Source organism: Neovison vison, chromosome 6, assembly GCF_020171115.1.
Source record: "Neovison vison isolate M4711 chromosome 6, ASM_NN_V1, whole genome shotgun sequence".
Lineage (NCBI taxonomy): Eukaryota > Metazoa > Chordata > Mammalia > Carnivora > Mustelidae > Neogale > Neogale vison.
The window spans coordinates 66,182,118-66,196,667 of record NC_058096.1 but is presented as its reverse complement, the minus strand read 5'-3'; the positions used below and the strand labels follow the sequence as shown (position 1 = coordinate 66,196,667).

Here is a 14,550-nt window from a genome sequence, read left to right as displayed (position 1 = left end):
AGACTCAATCCCAGGACCCCGAGATCATGACCTGAGCCGAAGGCAGCGGCTTAACCCACTGAGCCACCCAGGCGCCCATAAAAAATATTTTTTTAAAAAAAATAGCTTTCTTTTTATTATCAGTCTCTTCTACACTGCTTATTCTTTGTCTTCAAGAATACACCCACTCTCTCTGATCCTAAAAAGTTCTTTTGCTCTTGTTCCTGTCCTCTAAAATACCATCCTTTTTTACATTCTTATGCTCACTCTGCAGTTTGTATCCAAATTCATTGTCTCAGTTTCTTTACTGCTCACTGTCATGGATGGATGGGGTGACTGGGGGTGGGTAGTAATTATCATGAGCAAAAAATCATTTCAACCATTTTGTGCCAGCCCTATAGTCTGTCCCCACAAAAGGGACAGACTTTAGTGTAGAGAACAGGACTGTAGCAAAGTATAAGGAGGCTTCCTCTTTCATATAGGCTAAAGTTATGACAACAACCTCTCTGAAGTAGAGGAACGCTGATGGAAAACAGTGAACCTCAAGGAATTCCTATAGTTAAGGAAGAGAACAGTGAGTTATAGAGATTGGGGAGGTGGTTAGAATTTCTTAAGTTTTAGAATGTTAGATTAAACAAATTTGCAAAAGCCCTCCCCTCCACCCAAAGGCTATTTATTGACTCTAGATTAAGAGTCTAGTCCTTTTAGTTATTTTGTGGACTTTACTTACTCTCCTCTTTGTCTTTGGACATGGCAAAACCTCCAGGATCCATAGCTTCTCCTTTTCTTGCCTCTTATTTTCTTCACTTTTCTCCTTTCCTTTCGTTAGTTATCCCTCTTTTCTGTACTCAAAACCAAAATGGCTATCTCCTCCCTAAGGAAAAAGAGGTTGCTTTTTTTCAAGCCCTTCCCCTGTGTGTGTGACATCCACAAAATGTCACATAAAACCACCATGTCCCCTCCACTGGGCAAACAGATACATAGAAAGATGAATGATCTGATAAAAGAGAGTAAATGAATGGGAGAAAGTGAGCAACATGGGCCACATGTGACAATATTCAGTTTATTTTAAAGATTATCTTAAAAGTGGCTTTGTCAGAATGTCTTATCTTAAAATCTCTGGTCATCTTTTCCTTTTTTAGATTTTCTTTTAGATGTTGGGCCCTTGGTCATAGAGATCTTTTCATTTAAAAGTGCTCGTATCCTAGGGACGCCTGGGTGGCTCGGTGGGTTGGGCCTCTGCCTTCGACTCGGGTTGTGATCTCAGGGTCCTGGGATTGGGTCCTGCGTCCGACTCTGCTCAGCGAGGAACCTGCCCCCCCCCACCCCCTGCCTGCTATGATCTCTCTCTGTCAAATGAATAAATAAAATCTTAAAAAAAAAAAAAGTGCTCGTATCCTGAATAGGTTGAATGCCTTTCTTGCTAGCTTATTTGTCTTTCCATTTTCAATTTCTGTTGATCAAAGACCGTTATCTTTTTCTCTGTCCTGAGACCTACTACATGAAACACACTTTCTTGCTCAGTTTTGATAGGTGGATGGGAGTATGGAAGAATGGATAGAGGAATTTTAAAGAAGCCTTTTTAGCGGATTTTAATTGTAAATGGGATAGTGAGTCTTCCTTTTTACATTAATGAAGAGTACCACATCCATTAATTTTATTCTAGAACCATAAGAGTCATCAGCCATGGTAATAGGGATTCTCTTGCTTTCCTAGGTATAAGATTATAGGCTGAAATAGGACTAATGTGAAATAAAACACCCTAGGATCTTCCTGTTCCTCAGTGACAACAAATACAGCTACTAAAGCTGATTTTGAGAAAACAGCATCTCTTCAAACCTGAACAGTAGAGTAGTGGTTTTCCAACTGTCTTCCATCTGTTCATTTAAGAAGCTGCCCTGCATCTTCTCACTTAAGCAGAAAGAGTCTTCTTTCAGTTTTAGGCTTTTTGTTCCCATTCATCTTTCACAAATCTTGGCATCAGCTTGCTGGTTGATTTTTGTTTTGTTTTGTTTTGTTTTTTAATCAGAATCTGGTATCATTTAGTACAAATTTTGGATATTTAGATGCCAATTTGAATAAGTCAGTAATGGAGCTTTACAACAGAAAATATTTTTTTTTATTTGCTTTTAAAGAGTTTATTTATTTATTTGAGAGAGAGCAGGAGGAGCAGAGAGAGAGGGAGAAGCAGACTCTGTGTTGAGTGTGGAACCCAGTGCAGGGCTCAATCTCATAACCATGAGATCATGACCTGATTTGAAATCAGGAGTTGGACACCCAACTGACTGAGCCACCCAGGCACCCTCAGAAAACATTTTAAACTATAGTATTAAAACACTATTTTCTTTGCTAGGGTCTCGTGGGGAGGGATGAATCAGGAGTGACTGCTGAAAGGTTTCCCTTTTGAGTAATACAGTGCTTTGAAACTAGCCAGAGGTGTTGAATGGTTATACAACATTGTGAATGTATGAAATGCCACTGAACTGTGCACTTTAAAATGGTTAATTGTGGGGTGCCTAGGTAGCTCAGTCATAACTGTCTGCCTTCAGCTCAGGTCCTGATTCCAGGGTCCTGTGATAGGGCCTGTGATGGAGCCCCGTGTCAGGCTCCCTGCTCCGTGGGAAGCCTGCTTCTCCCTCTCCCTCTCCCGCTCCCCCTGCTTGTGTTCCCTGTCTCTCTGTCAAATAAAATAAAATAAAATCTTTAAAATCTTTAGTTTTATGTTATGCAAATTTACTTTGATTGTACTATTTAATTTTTTTTATTCCATGCCATATCTGTGAATTGTTAAAATGTATGCTTTAGCTCAGAGAATAATGTCTTCCTGTAGCTAGTATGGTTGTGTAATTATTCCTTCAAATTACAACGCTTACTAGAGTGAAAATGAAAACCACTGGGTAAATGCTCGAATTACAAAAATTAACAGAGATATCCTGGGAGGACCAGGAGAACGGTCACATTACCTAAAGCTAACACCAGAGACTTGTATGTAAAAACTCACCATCCTCCTTGCTATCTGTCTACATCACTAGATCCAATATCATCGTAAATTATTTCTTGAGACTTACATATAGGACTTGATTCTTTGAAGAGAGCCACTCTGTATAGAATTGATATAAACTTCCACATGCTGGTAAAAAGCCTATTTCAAAGCAACAGTCTTACTGAGTTAGAAAGCAAAATAGAATGGAATAAAAGCATTCTTATTTTTAATAAAGCAACAAAACTTTAACAGTTGGGTAGGTTGGGTCATGCATGCAGTGGTGACTACACACACATACACACACAGTATATTTAAATTAATGAAAGATGGAAATATATCTTAGTAATATGCTTATTCTCAAACTTTTGGCCAGTCTAGTCCCCAGGCTCCCTTTAATTCTCAGACATATTTTAATTTTAGCAGATAGTGCCTTAGTTATATGTACAACATTTCTGTGGACTTTCTCTGTAAGTTGATTATTAGCTCATTAATTTAGTTTTAGATGTACATTTATCATGTCTTTTTTTTCTTTTAACCCAATGTTTTAATGTACTTTATGTTTATTGTTACCAATAAAAGTAGTTTCATATACAGAGTTAAGAATGGGCTCTCATATGTGTCTTACCTTTTCTTTAGAACTGTCAAGTAATCCACCTCTAGCTACCATCCTTATTCCTCCTCACGCTCGGATTCAAGCAGCTGCTTCAACCCCTACAAATGCCACAGCAGCCTCAGGTGAGAACATAAGTGTCTTCTCTAAAAACATTCTTTTTTTAAAAAAAAAGATAATGATTACCTCCATTTTATTTCATGTGATGTATGTGAACATTTAATACCCTCCAAATTTCAAAAACATACCACAGCCAAATGAATAAATGTGAATAAAATGTTGCTTTATTTCCAAAAAAGCACAAAAGGACCCCATAAATACTTTATATATAAATTATAAATATCTTACTATAATGTTAAATTCTGTCCTCTTAGTTACCTTTAAAGTCATACTTTCTATATAATTTCTTGATAAATATACATTAGATGAGATGTCCATAGCAGAAAGCAATCTGTACAAAGGTAATATTATTGAAGATATTTTGCTTCAGTTTCATCATTCTGAGTATGTATGCTGGAGAGGCAAACTTTCAACAGTCCTTTTTGAAAGGACTAAAACTAATGCAAATACATTTAAGATTTAGATCAGTATATGACTATATCTTGTCTATCTTTAAAAAAAAAAAAAAATGCCTTCATGGTCTCCCAGGTTAGAGTTCTGGTATACTGCTGATCTCTTAGCCAGCTAATGGGGCCTTATTTAGTGAGAATTGCAGATATTCTGCAAATATTCAACTTTTGAATGAATTTAAAAGTTCTTTAAAGAATCACCAGATGCTGTTTAAATTAAGTAAGAAATACAATAACACAATTAGGCTCAGAATTTGGTACACTTTTTTATCCCCCTCTAAAAAGCAAATGTCAGGAGCTGACTCTGTTTTCAGTAAATCATCTATTTTACATTGAACTGAGTTGGATCAGACATATTTTTGCCTAAGGGCATTGATGCTGCAGGACATAAAATCTTTCTTTATTAGTTCTTGCAATTCCACAATAAGGTCGTAATCCATCTCCTGTTGTCTGACACACAGTTGTTTGTTCCTGTGCAAAAGTTTTTTAGAGCATTGCTAATAAAGCTGAGAAACGTTTCTAGTCCATGGCCTACATTCATTCCAGAAAAAGTCTGGAAAGAAAGGTTTCTTTTCTAGTTCTAGTTCTATCAGCACATGCTACTTTGAGAAAGTCGTTTGAACTTTATTAGTTTTAATATGTCTTACTAGTTTTCTCGATCTGTAAAATGCGTGGCTTTGCTCTCCTAGAATAATGTTGTAAAAATAAAATAATGTGCTGAATTGTGGTTTGAATTTTTTAAATATAAGAATTTTTAAACTATCACCAATTTATTTAGAAGGAAGATAGAGTTGCTTATGTGAGCTATTAATAAACCTAATAAATCCCTAACCCAAGTTAGATTTTATATGACATTGTTTGTTCAAAACATGAAATAGCCCCTAACCCTGAACTAATGCAATTACTTGTTGAGCTTATTCCAGGAGTTTTATTAGAATTGCTTTAGAGTATGAGTAAAAATGAAGTTAGAAATACAATAGCACCAATTATGATTGGTGAGTTTTGGGTAATTTTAAATGATTTCTTTAGTGTGAGATACTAAACAAGTTAAAGTAGGTTTTGGGGGCAAATTGCCTAGTATAACCTGATTTTTATGTGGCTTCAATACAAGTTACAGCAGACCCCCCAAAATATTTCATTGCTATATATATATATATTCTTAAAGCCATTTATATCACATTTTGACATAAATATGCAAAATGATTGGACTCTGATCCTGAGAGTTTACTTCAAAGTTGAAGTACATAAGAATATGAGGAACTTAATAGAGGAATAGTAGGCTGAGGCTAAGGACAGACTTAATTAGTTGAGAAAAATGCCTGCCTTGAGTATCTTGATAGTTACCAGAGGATATCAGATACTGCTTTGAGCTTCCTAGTGGCTAAATAAAGGAATGTTACATGTTAAAATTTCCCATTGTTCATTAGATTAGCACCCTGATGGTTTAGGAGAAGCAAAATGTTTCTGGGCCTGCTGTTTGAGAAGTATTTCACCGTTGGGGCCTCAAATTTTTTACTGTAAGAGATAGATTAAATGAAGTTCCCTTTACCATTCCAACAGTAAATGTAATAATGAGCTTCATATGGATACTTTTTTAAGTGCCCCTCGGTGTGAGTCTGTGGCAAACCACCACATTATGGTCAGGGGAAAAGTTTTCTTTGGGGCCAAAGTAGTGAGAACCAAGTATGTTACCAAACATATCTCAGGAAATGCTGATCTAGATGAAGGACTTGATCGTGCGACATTGATGGCTATCTATATTTAAATAAATATGTATGCATGGGTATATATATATTTTTTGAATAAGAATTTGGCAGTGTGGGTTATATTCTTTAATAAGACCTTAAAATATTTATGCTCTTGTTATCTCTCTTGGCTTCAGTTTCCTTATCCATAAAACAGGAATAATAAATACCCGCTATATAGACTTGTAAGAAGTAAGAAGTAATGTGTACAAGGTACTTAGCTGGTGCTATGCTCAGAGTTCAGAAAGTGACTGCAAGTGAATTGATTAAGACCTGTTGGAAGGCATTACTATATAGAACAAGAACTATCATAGTTCATGCTTTTTAGTTCACTAATCCCACTTCAGAAATCTTCAGGATACTTCTAACAGAAGACAGAAAGCTACCATGTACAAAGGTAGAAATAGGAATAATTATATAATAACAAAAAGGAGATCCAGTCTGATCTGACTGGTCAACAGGAAGAAATTGTTTTGATACATTATGAAATCTCCATCTTTATATAATCACAAAAAAATCAGTTATGTAGCTTATAGACATTTGTAAAAATCTTCACCAGATCTTATGTGGCATGTTGGTAACTGCCAAAATGAATGTTTGCATGTGGATAGGGACAAGATAAAAATATACAAAAATTGAAAGAGTTGTGTTAAATTAGTGGGTATGGATTTTGATTTTTTTTTTCTCTCAAAAATTCTCATACTCTTTCTAAATTGTTTTTTAAAAAGTATCTCAGTATCAGGAGGCTTTATAGTTGATCATGGCTCTGATGAGAAACTTTTGAAATTATATATACTATTCTTAATAGTCCATAAAGTATAATCTTATATATGTATAGTATATAATTTTAGAATATAACCTTAGTATATATAATATATATCATTTTAACATACACATGTTTTTATATATGTAAATTCTTATTTTCTCCATGACATCCTCTCATTTACTCCATTTGGGAGACCATTCATCTAAACTATTTAGAAAAATAAATCTTGAGAAATTCCCATTCGTCTAAACTATTTAGAAAAATAAATCTTGAGAAATTATAGTTTTACTGTTCAAATATAAACCACTTTAGAGATTCATGTAGTCCAATGCCATGTCAATTAAGTGTGAGATATGGTAGAGAACTTCAGCTAGAGCAGTTTTCTCTATCTTTATATATCAGTTTTCTGAGTAAGGTTTCCTTCAGTGCAGTGATTATGCTATTAAATTTAAAAAACACTGATTTCCACTAATGTTCTTACTATCTGCTAAGAAGAAGGCATCTGTCCCATGCTTCTGTCTATCAGTAACTGGAAGCTCATTACTACAAAAATAAGCACATTCCATCTTTGTATCATTCTGTTAGAAAGTTTATCCTTTTTTCACCCTGAAATTTGTCCTCCTATACTTTCTTCTTCTCAGTGATCCTATTCTTGGGTTACACACAAAGGTCCTCAAATTTTAATGATGGCTAACTGCCTTCCATATTAGTGAGGGTTTCAAATCCTAATCCTGAATATGTTCTAAGTGTCGGGTTGTTGGGTTTTCTATACAATTATATATCACCTACACATTTCATAAACATAACAGTTTTTTGCCACTGTTAAGCAGCTAATAAAACATATCAAACAGTACAAGGCAGGGCCTCCTTAGAGATGTTTTTGCCTTTTCTCAAATTACTGATAAAATAAGTTAAATGGTACTAAAAGCAAGACTTACTAGAGATTATTCTTTTGGGGGTTTCTGAATGATTGTTTACCCCTCTTGTTGTTTACTTAGCTACAGACCAGCCTTACAATATTCATTTTAATGATGTTTTGGAAAACTTTGTAAAATGCTTTGTTGTTGTCAAAAAAAATTTTTAAGAAAGTTTTCCATCCTTAAGGTATCACTATCAAGAATGGAAATCAAACCTTTTTTTTTTTTTTTTTTTTTTTAAAGACTTAGGGAGATTTCTAATGTCTGCTATTTGTCCACTGTGAGTTTCTGTGATCCATTTTGGAATTTGTTTCTTGGACTTTAGATTCTGGATTTAAAGACATTTAAAATGTGTAGATTGCCCTCACCTTTCTTGGGCTACATTTTGTTTATTAGGATTTTTGTTATATCCTTTCCAGGTTGAAAACCCTTCTAACAGAAAAGGGAATCATGATAGGAGTTGGACAAGGTCTGTCTTCTCTTTTTACCTGGTCAGGGGGTTTTATTATTTTTGACCTCTTTGAATACCTTGTGCTGTTTATTTAAACCAAATCTAACCTGTTTTTATAGGTTCACATTGTTATTTTCTATTCTTCCTTGAATGTGTGCCGCCCTTCTTAAAGTTACCTGTATTTAAAATGATGAGCTCATCAGAGAAAAACCCTTTTAGTTGACTTCTTTGGTTCTTCTCCCTTTATTTTGCATTGAGATTATTTGCAATTGCTTGGTCAGAGTTTTGTTTTTTCTAATTTTCTACTTCTTGTCGGTTTTGAGCTCCTGTTGAAGACTCTAGCTGTAAAATCAAACCTATTATTCCCTGAACTTTTTGAAATCCATTTTACTGAGGTCATGGCTCAGATTTAGCCAGGGCTGGTGCTTCCCTTTACATACTATTACTTCAGAATTCCTGCCACCTACATCACCAGCCAGTTCTTCTAGTTGGGCAGAATTAAACCCAGAATAATTTATCCCATTGTTTGTTTGTTTCTACTAATTTTGAGAGTTGACATGTTAGACAAATTAAGGCCATGGATCAGATATTTTCTAAAATCATAGTTACCATCCATTCATCCCCTCCCCAAGTACTATTATCCTTTGCCTCTTTGCCAATGTACAGTGTGCTTTGGGAAAGCTATATCCATATCTTGTCTGGTTTTATCATCGTCAGGGTATTGCTCTCAAGTGTTCCTTTTCCCAACCCTTTCATTTCTTTTGTCTCTTTATCTTAACCCAAATATGTATGGAATTTCTAAAAATATGTAGCTTTTAAAAATATGGGGATTTTTTTCTGTTAAAAAAATAATACAGTTATTTTGGAAAATAAAAGTCTTCCGTATTCTCAATTCCAAAGGTAATGGAAGGTAACATCATTTTATATTTTAGTCTGTGTATGAATGGGCAGAGAGAGATGCCTTCTTTTTTTTTTTTTTTTTAATATGGGCCCTGCTATTCAAGGGTTGGGGGTATATAACTGTGCATCCTAAGCCTGTATCATAATTTATTTAACTTGATTTCTTATTCTTAAACGTTTGTATTATATCTCAGTGCTTGGAAGTATAATTGCCAAGTCAAAAGATAATAAAATTTTTTAAGATTTTAATATATATCAGAATGCCTTCCAGAAAGCTTATCCCAGATTATACTGCCCACTCACAGTGCACGTATTTTTCCATTTCTCCCATTACCTTAACATTAACCAGCCCAGAGTGGGGTGGGGAAGGTGCTTCATGCAAGTGTGTACATCTATTTTTAGGTATTACCAACTTGGTAGCCAAAGAATGTGGGTGTCTTTTTTAGGTACAGTGCTATACCCCTTTCCTCCTTTTGGCTTATTTTGGTTTTCTGCGTAGATACCTACAGTTAAGCCTGCTTAGTCATTATTTTCCTCAGAGCGTTGTTAAGTATCACTTCCATGAAATTGTTTCTTTTTATTCAAAACATGTTTTCTCCTACTGAGTCAAAATTTTTACCTGAATTTCTCCCCCTCCAAAAGTAATGTAAAATCATCTTAAGTTAAGAAATGTTGTATGAAACATTCTACTAGATGTTCTTCAAATGTTCCTCAGTTCCTTGCCTGAAGTTGCCTGTTGATACTCATATTCCTTTTCTCATTCTTTGTTCCAAATTAGATCTTTTAACCTAAAAGGCGAAAATGTTTCCTGTGTTCTCACAGCCTTCAGTTACCTACCCTGAACAACCAACCCTCCTAATTAAAATGTGCTCTACCCCTGAGCCCAGAGTGTCTAAGATCTCTCTGCTGCTGGCAGATAAGATATAAGGTCTTATTGACAGGCCTTCCAACTTTGTTAGTTTTTTGGTTGGCTCACTGGCATCTGAATTGCAATTATGTTTTTGAAATGAGTGAAGTCACTTTGGTGTCTTGTGTCACACCTTTTCCTCAGAAAAATGAAGAAAGAGAGGTAATAATACTTTGCTGAGGAGGGATAACCCCCCCTCATTATTATACACCCCAAATTGTCAAAGTCATAGTAGACATTATAAAGAGAAAAACGAAAATTGAGTCTTTCCCTTTATACTTTATATTTTTATTTCACTGATGATTATGATTACAATTTAAATATAAGCTTAGAGTGTACATTTGATTCTCTGTGAAAAATTGTCTTTTTTGTTCCTGTGTCAGTTAGTAACACTAACACCTGAAACATAGTTTTTTAATAAAGATATTTCCACTTGGAACAGCTTGAATAGGAACTTTCTGAGTATAATATCTTTTAGAAAAGTTGACCTGTCATGAGACATTTGTAACTATTATAGAATGAGATAGTAGTAAATAGAAACACATGAAATGGGCTCAGAGAGCATAAAGGAAATAAGGAAATAAAAGTGTACCTAAAGTTAACCAAACATACTTATAAAGTACATATAAAATATGAAAAGAATTTGATATTTGAAATATATGCTTTTGCTAATCTGCCAATGATAAAAAATATTAAGGATTTTATAGATTTTGAGAACTTGAAATGTATTTATGGTAAGTAGGGAACGAAGTTTTTATTTTTACTTAATTTCAGTTAAATTAAGTAACCATATATAGTTAGCAGCCACCCTATAAGAGAGTACAGATAGAACATTTCAGGCCAAACAGTGAACACTTGTATCACTTAAAAGGCTTTTATCTTTTAGATAGGTCCATAGTTGCAGAACACTGATTCATGGTGGCAGAACATTTGGAATCCCAGCCTCCTATGTTCATTCACTATGCTTTCCTCCCAACCTATTTTCTTATTTGCTGCTCTCTTTTTATTTAAACACTTTGGCAACCGTTTATAAATGTGGGGTCTCCATTCACTTTCCTTCCCTCCCTGTTGGCACATTTGATTAAACACATTTGGAGGGAGAATGGACAGGAGTTGCTGATGCATTAGATGTAGGGAGTAGAGAAAGGAAAGAATCATGGTGACAACTTTTGGTTTATGACCTGAGCAACTAGGTGGGGCATTTTCTTCAGTATTGAGACAGCAGCTTAATAAATCCATGACTCACTTAACTAGCAACTCTTACAGATCTCTGAGAATATAGGAGGGGAGGTGGGGGAGCAACTGTGGGTCCAATCCTAGAAAAATATATGAATCATATATGGAATTTTATACATAAAAATTTTGTCTAGGATAAAAGTTGGAGCCTCATGGATTCTATTGGGAACCTAATACTTTAGGGGGGGCATCGCCCTTAGCTTCGCTATGGGGTTGCCCCACTTGTCATTTTTATCTCTGAAGTCACACAGAATAAAATTGGTTTCATTAAATACATGTACAAATTCCCTTTGCCATATCCAGCACAAAAGCCATAGAACCATAGACTCTTCTTAGAATTAGGGAAAAACAAGTGATCATCTGATGCAGTTTTCCTTGTCTTTCGTATATTTTATTAGGAGCAGACATACATATCTTGTAGAGGGACTAGGTCAGGGTTGCTCTCATGGGCTTGTGGGCCCATGAGGTAAATTCTACCTGGCATTTAACTTATTTGACCTGTATGTATGTTCAAGATACCCTAAAATTTAGCAGCCTAAAACAAGAATAAACATTTATTATCTCACATAGTTTACATGGGTCAGGAATTCAGAAGCAGCCAAGCTGGATGGTTCTAGGCCAGGGTCTTTTATGAGGTTGTAGTCAAATGTCAGCTAGGGCTGCAGACATTGGAATGCTTACCTGGGGCTAGAAGAGGTACTTCCAGGATGACTCATTTATGTGCTTAGCAAATCAGTCCCGGCTGCGAGAGGTGTCAGTCCCTTACCATTTTGTACCAGCTCTTCATAAGGCCGCTTAAGTGTCTCACATTGTTGCAGCTGGTTTTCCATAGACCAACTGATCCAAGAAAGAGGGCAAGGTAGAAGCCACAGTATCTTTTATGTCCTAACTCTGAAAGTCATACACCATTGTCTCTGCAAATATCCTATCAGTTACATAGGTTGGCCCTATTTTGGGGGAAGGGACTACATTAGGGCATAAACACCCAGAAGACATGATTCATTGGGGCCATCTTGGAAGGGGGCTACCAAGTGTGTAAGAATGATCTTAATACCTCTGTCCCTCAAAGCTGATCATTCTCTCTATTCCTCAAGTCCCTCTTTGGTTGGGTGGTTGCTTGGTTCTGAAGTAGCATCAGAAGGATGGTAAGGGACATTGGTTTCTAGGAAGCTTGAAATAATGACCTCTGTATTTGTTTCCAAAACACTTTTATCTTTGCATACCCTATACAGACTAAGAATTAGGAAATAAAATAACTGTACTTTTCATTCTTATTATAAATTCCCAGATCTGTTCTAATGTAGTAACCCTTTTAGATAATAGAAATAGGCTTCTAGAAATCATAGTGGATTATGTAGGAGTTAGGTCTGAATGAAAGTCCCCTTAGCTTCTTTTCTTCCTTTGCTAGGAAATTTTTTCTGCTGTCCCTTGTAGTACCCATAAAGGCCATCATTCTCTTCCTCTAATACCTCTGTGCTTATTTCTCCCATTTGCAAAATGGGGGCAATAATTGTACCTATTTCTTGGGTGTGTACCTGCAATGTACATAGTATGATGTCGGGTACATTAGTAAGCATCCAAATGTTAACAGTTGCTGCCACTGACATTATGGTGGTGATGATTATTATGGTCACACTAAACTGTACAGTTTATGTATTTTTAGATGTCTCTTTTGCCTTTCCACTTACTGAACAATTTCTATACCCAAGTACTGTGCTGAGACCTTCCTAGGCCTTATTTCATAGACAGGTGGTAGTATCTCCATTTTACAGATGAGGAAATTGAGGAATAAAGAGGTTAAATAACTTGTTCTATTGTCACAAAGCTGTTAAGTGGTACATAGTTATTAAGTGGTACAGCTGGGTCTCATTCTCAGTGTTTGTGGAGCTGGACTAGATTGAAGAAAGATGTATCACTGAATTTCAGGATAGCATCTCAGGACTAAAAACAAGATGGTACAGTCTTTGGTTATTCATAGTTGAATTGGATGCTTTATAATCAAAAGTTGTTAGCTGTCCTTAAAACCATAATGCCAGGAAGCCTCACCTTTACCAGTATGAATGTGAAAAGGAAAGGGAATGCTGGAGACAGGAGCAAAATGAATTGTGGTGCTTTTAAGGAGTTTCTTTCTTTCTTTCTTTCTTTCTTTTTTTTTTAAATAAAGATTTTATTTATTTATTTTGACAGACAGAGATCACAAGCAGGCAGAGAGGCAGGCGGAGAGAGAGGAAGGGAAGCAGGCGCCTCGTTGAGCAGAGAGCCCGATGCGAGGCTCGATCCCAGGACCCTGGGATCATGACCTGAGCCGAAGGCAGAGGCTTTAACCCACTGAGCCACCCAGGCGCCCCAAGGAGTTTCTTTCTTTTTTTAATTTGACAGACAGAGAGCACAAGTAGGGAGAGAGGCAGGCAGAGAGAGAGAGAGGGGGAAGCAGGCTCTCCGCCAAAGCAGCGAGCCTGATGTGGGACTCGATCCCAGAATCCTGGGATCACAACCTGAGCCAAAGGCAGAGGCTTAACTTACTGAGCCCATCCGGGTGCCCTTTTAAGGAGTTTCTGTTTAAAAAAAAAAAGGGGGGGTTCTATTTAAATATTTGAGAAGAAATGTTAAAGAAATTACTAAACATCCAAATCCAGTGACAGTTTGTTTTTTTTTTTTTTTTAAAGATTTTATTTATTTGTCAGAGAGGGAGGAAGAGCGAGCGAGCACAGGCAGACAGAATGGCAGACAGAGGCAGAGGGAGAAGCAGGCTCCCTGCGGAGTAAGGAGCCTGATGTGGGACTCAATCCCAGGACTCTGGGATCATGACCTGAGCCAAAGGCAGCTGCTTAACCAACTGAGCCACCCAGGCGTCCCACCAGTGACAGTTTTTAATTAAAGAACATTTTTATTGTAAAAGGGCCGTATTAACTCAACTATGTAAAATAAGCTTACAGAATTGGCAGTAGGAGCAAAGTAAGCATGTACCAAGAAGAACTTAAAAAATGCAGTTTTATTCAGTTAGTAAGCCTGGTGTTCTGTGGGAGCTACTCTTGAGGTTGTAGAACTTTCCATTTTCTTTGTTGTATTTCTCTTCCCTGTACTTTGCCTCTGAAAAACATCTTTCTGTTCTTTTTCTGACAAAGGATATATATCATTTGATTTTAAATTTAATTTGTTACAGCAGGCAAAGTTTATTTGTTTTTGTTTGATGAATGAATACAGTGCCGTGACTTTAGCTTTCAAGGATATTTATAATCAAAATATTTAGCTGTTAAAATTTTACTTAATAGGGGATTTGGAGATAATTCAGAGAAAAAAATAATAAAACCATTAAATTACAAACCTGAGGAGACTACATGTCTTTTCAGATTTTATTATTTAGAAGTTGAATTAGTTTCTTCAAATTCATACACACAATAGGATTTTGCTAGAGAGTGAATTAACATAATGAACTGGATGGCTACGTAAATGAACCTTAGTGGGTGTCCTCCAGTGTAGCTCATGC

The 14,550-nt window shown here is 36.0% G+C and overlaps 1 protein-coding gene across 2 annotated transcripts in view; it reads left to right on the top strand.

Moving 5' to 3' along the window:
* Positions 1 to 14,550, top strand: part of GSK3B (glycogen synthase kinase 3 beta) — a 221,283-nt gene that overhangs the window by 199,229 nt on the left and 7,504 nt on the right. For both annotated transcript variants that reach the window (XM_044251458.1, XM_044251459.1), the window contains one exon: positions 3,599 to 3,697. In XM_044251458.1, the coding sequence (XP_044107393.1) occupies positions 3,599 to 3,697 (99 nt within the window). The remainder of the gene's footprint in view (positions 1 to 3,598; positions 3,698 to 14,550) is intronic.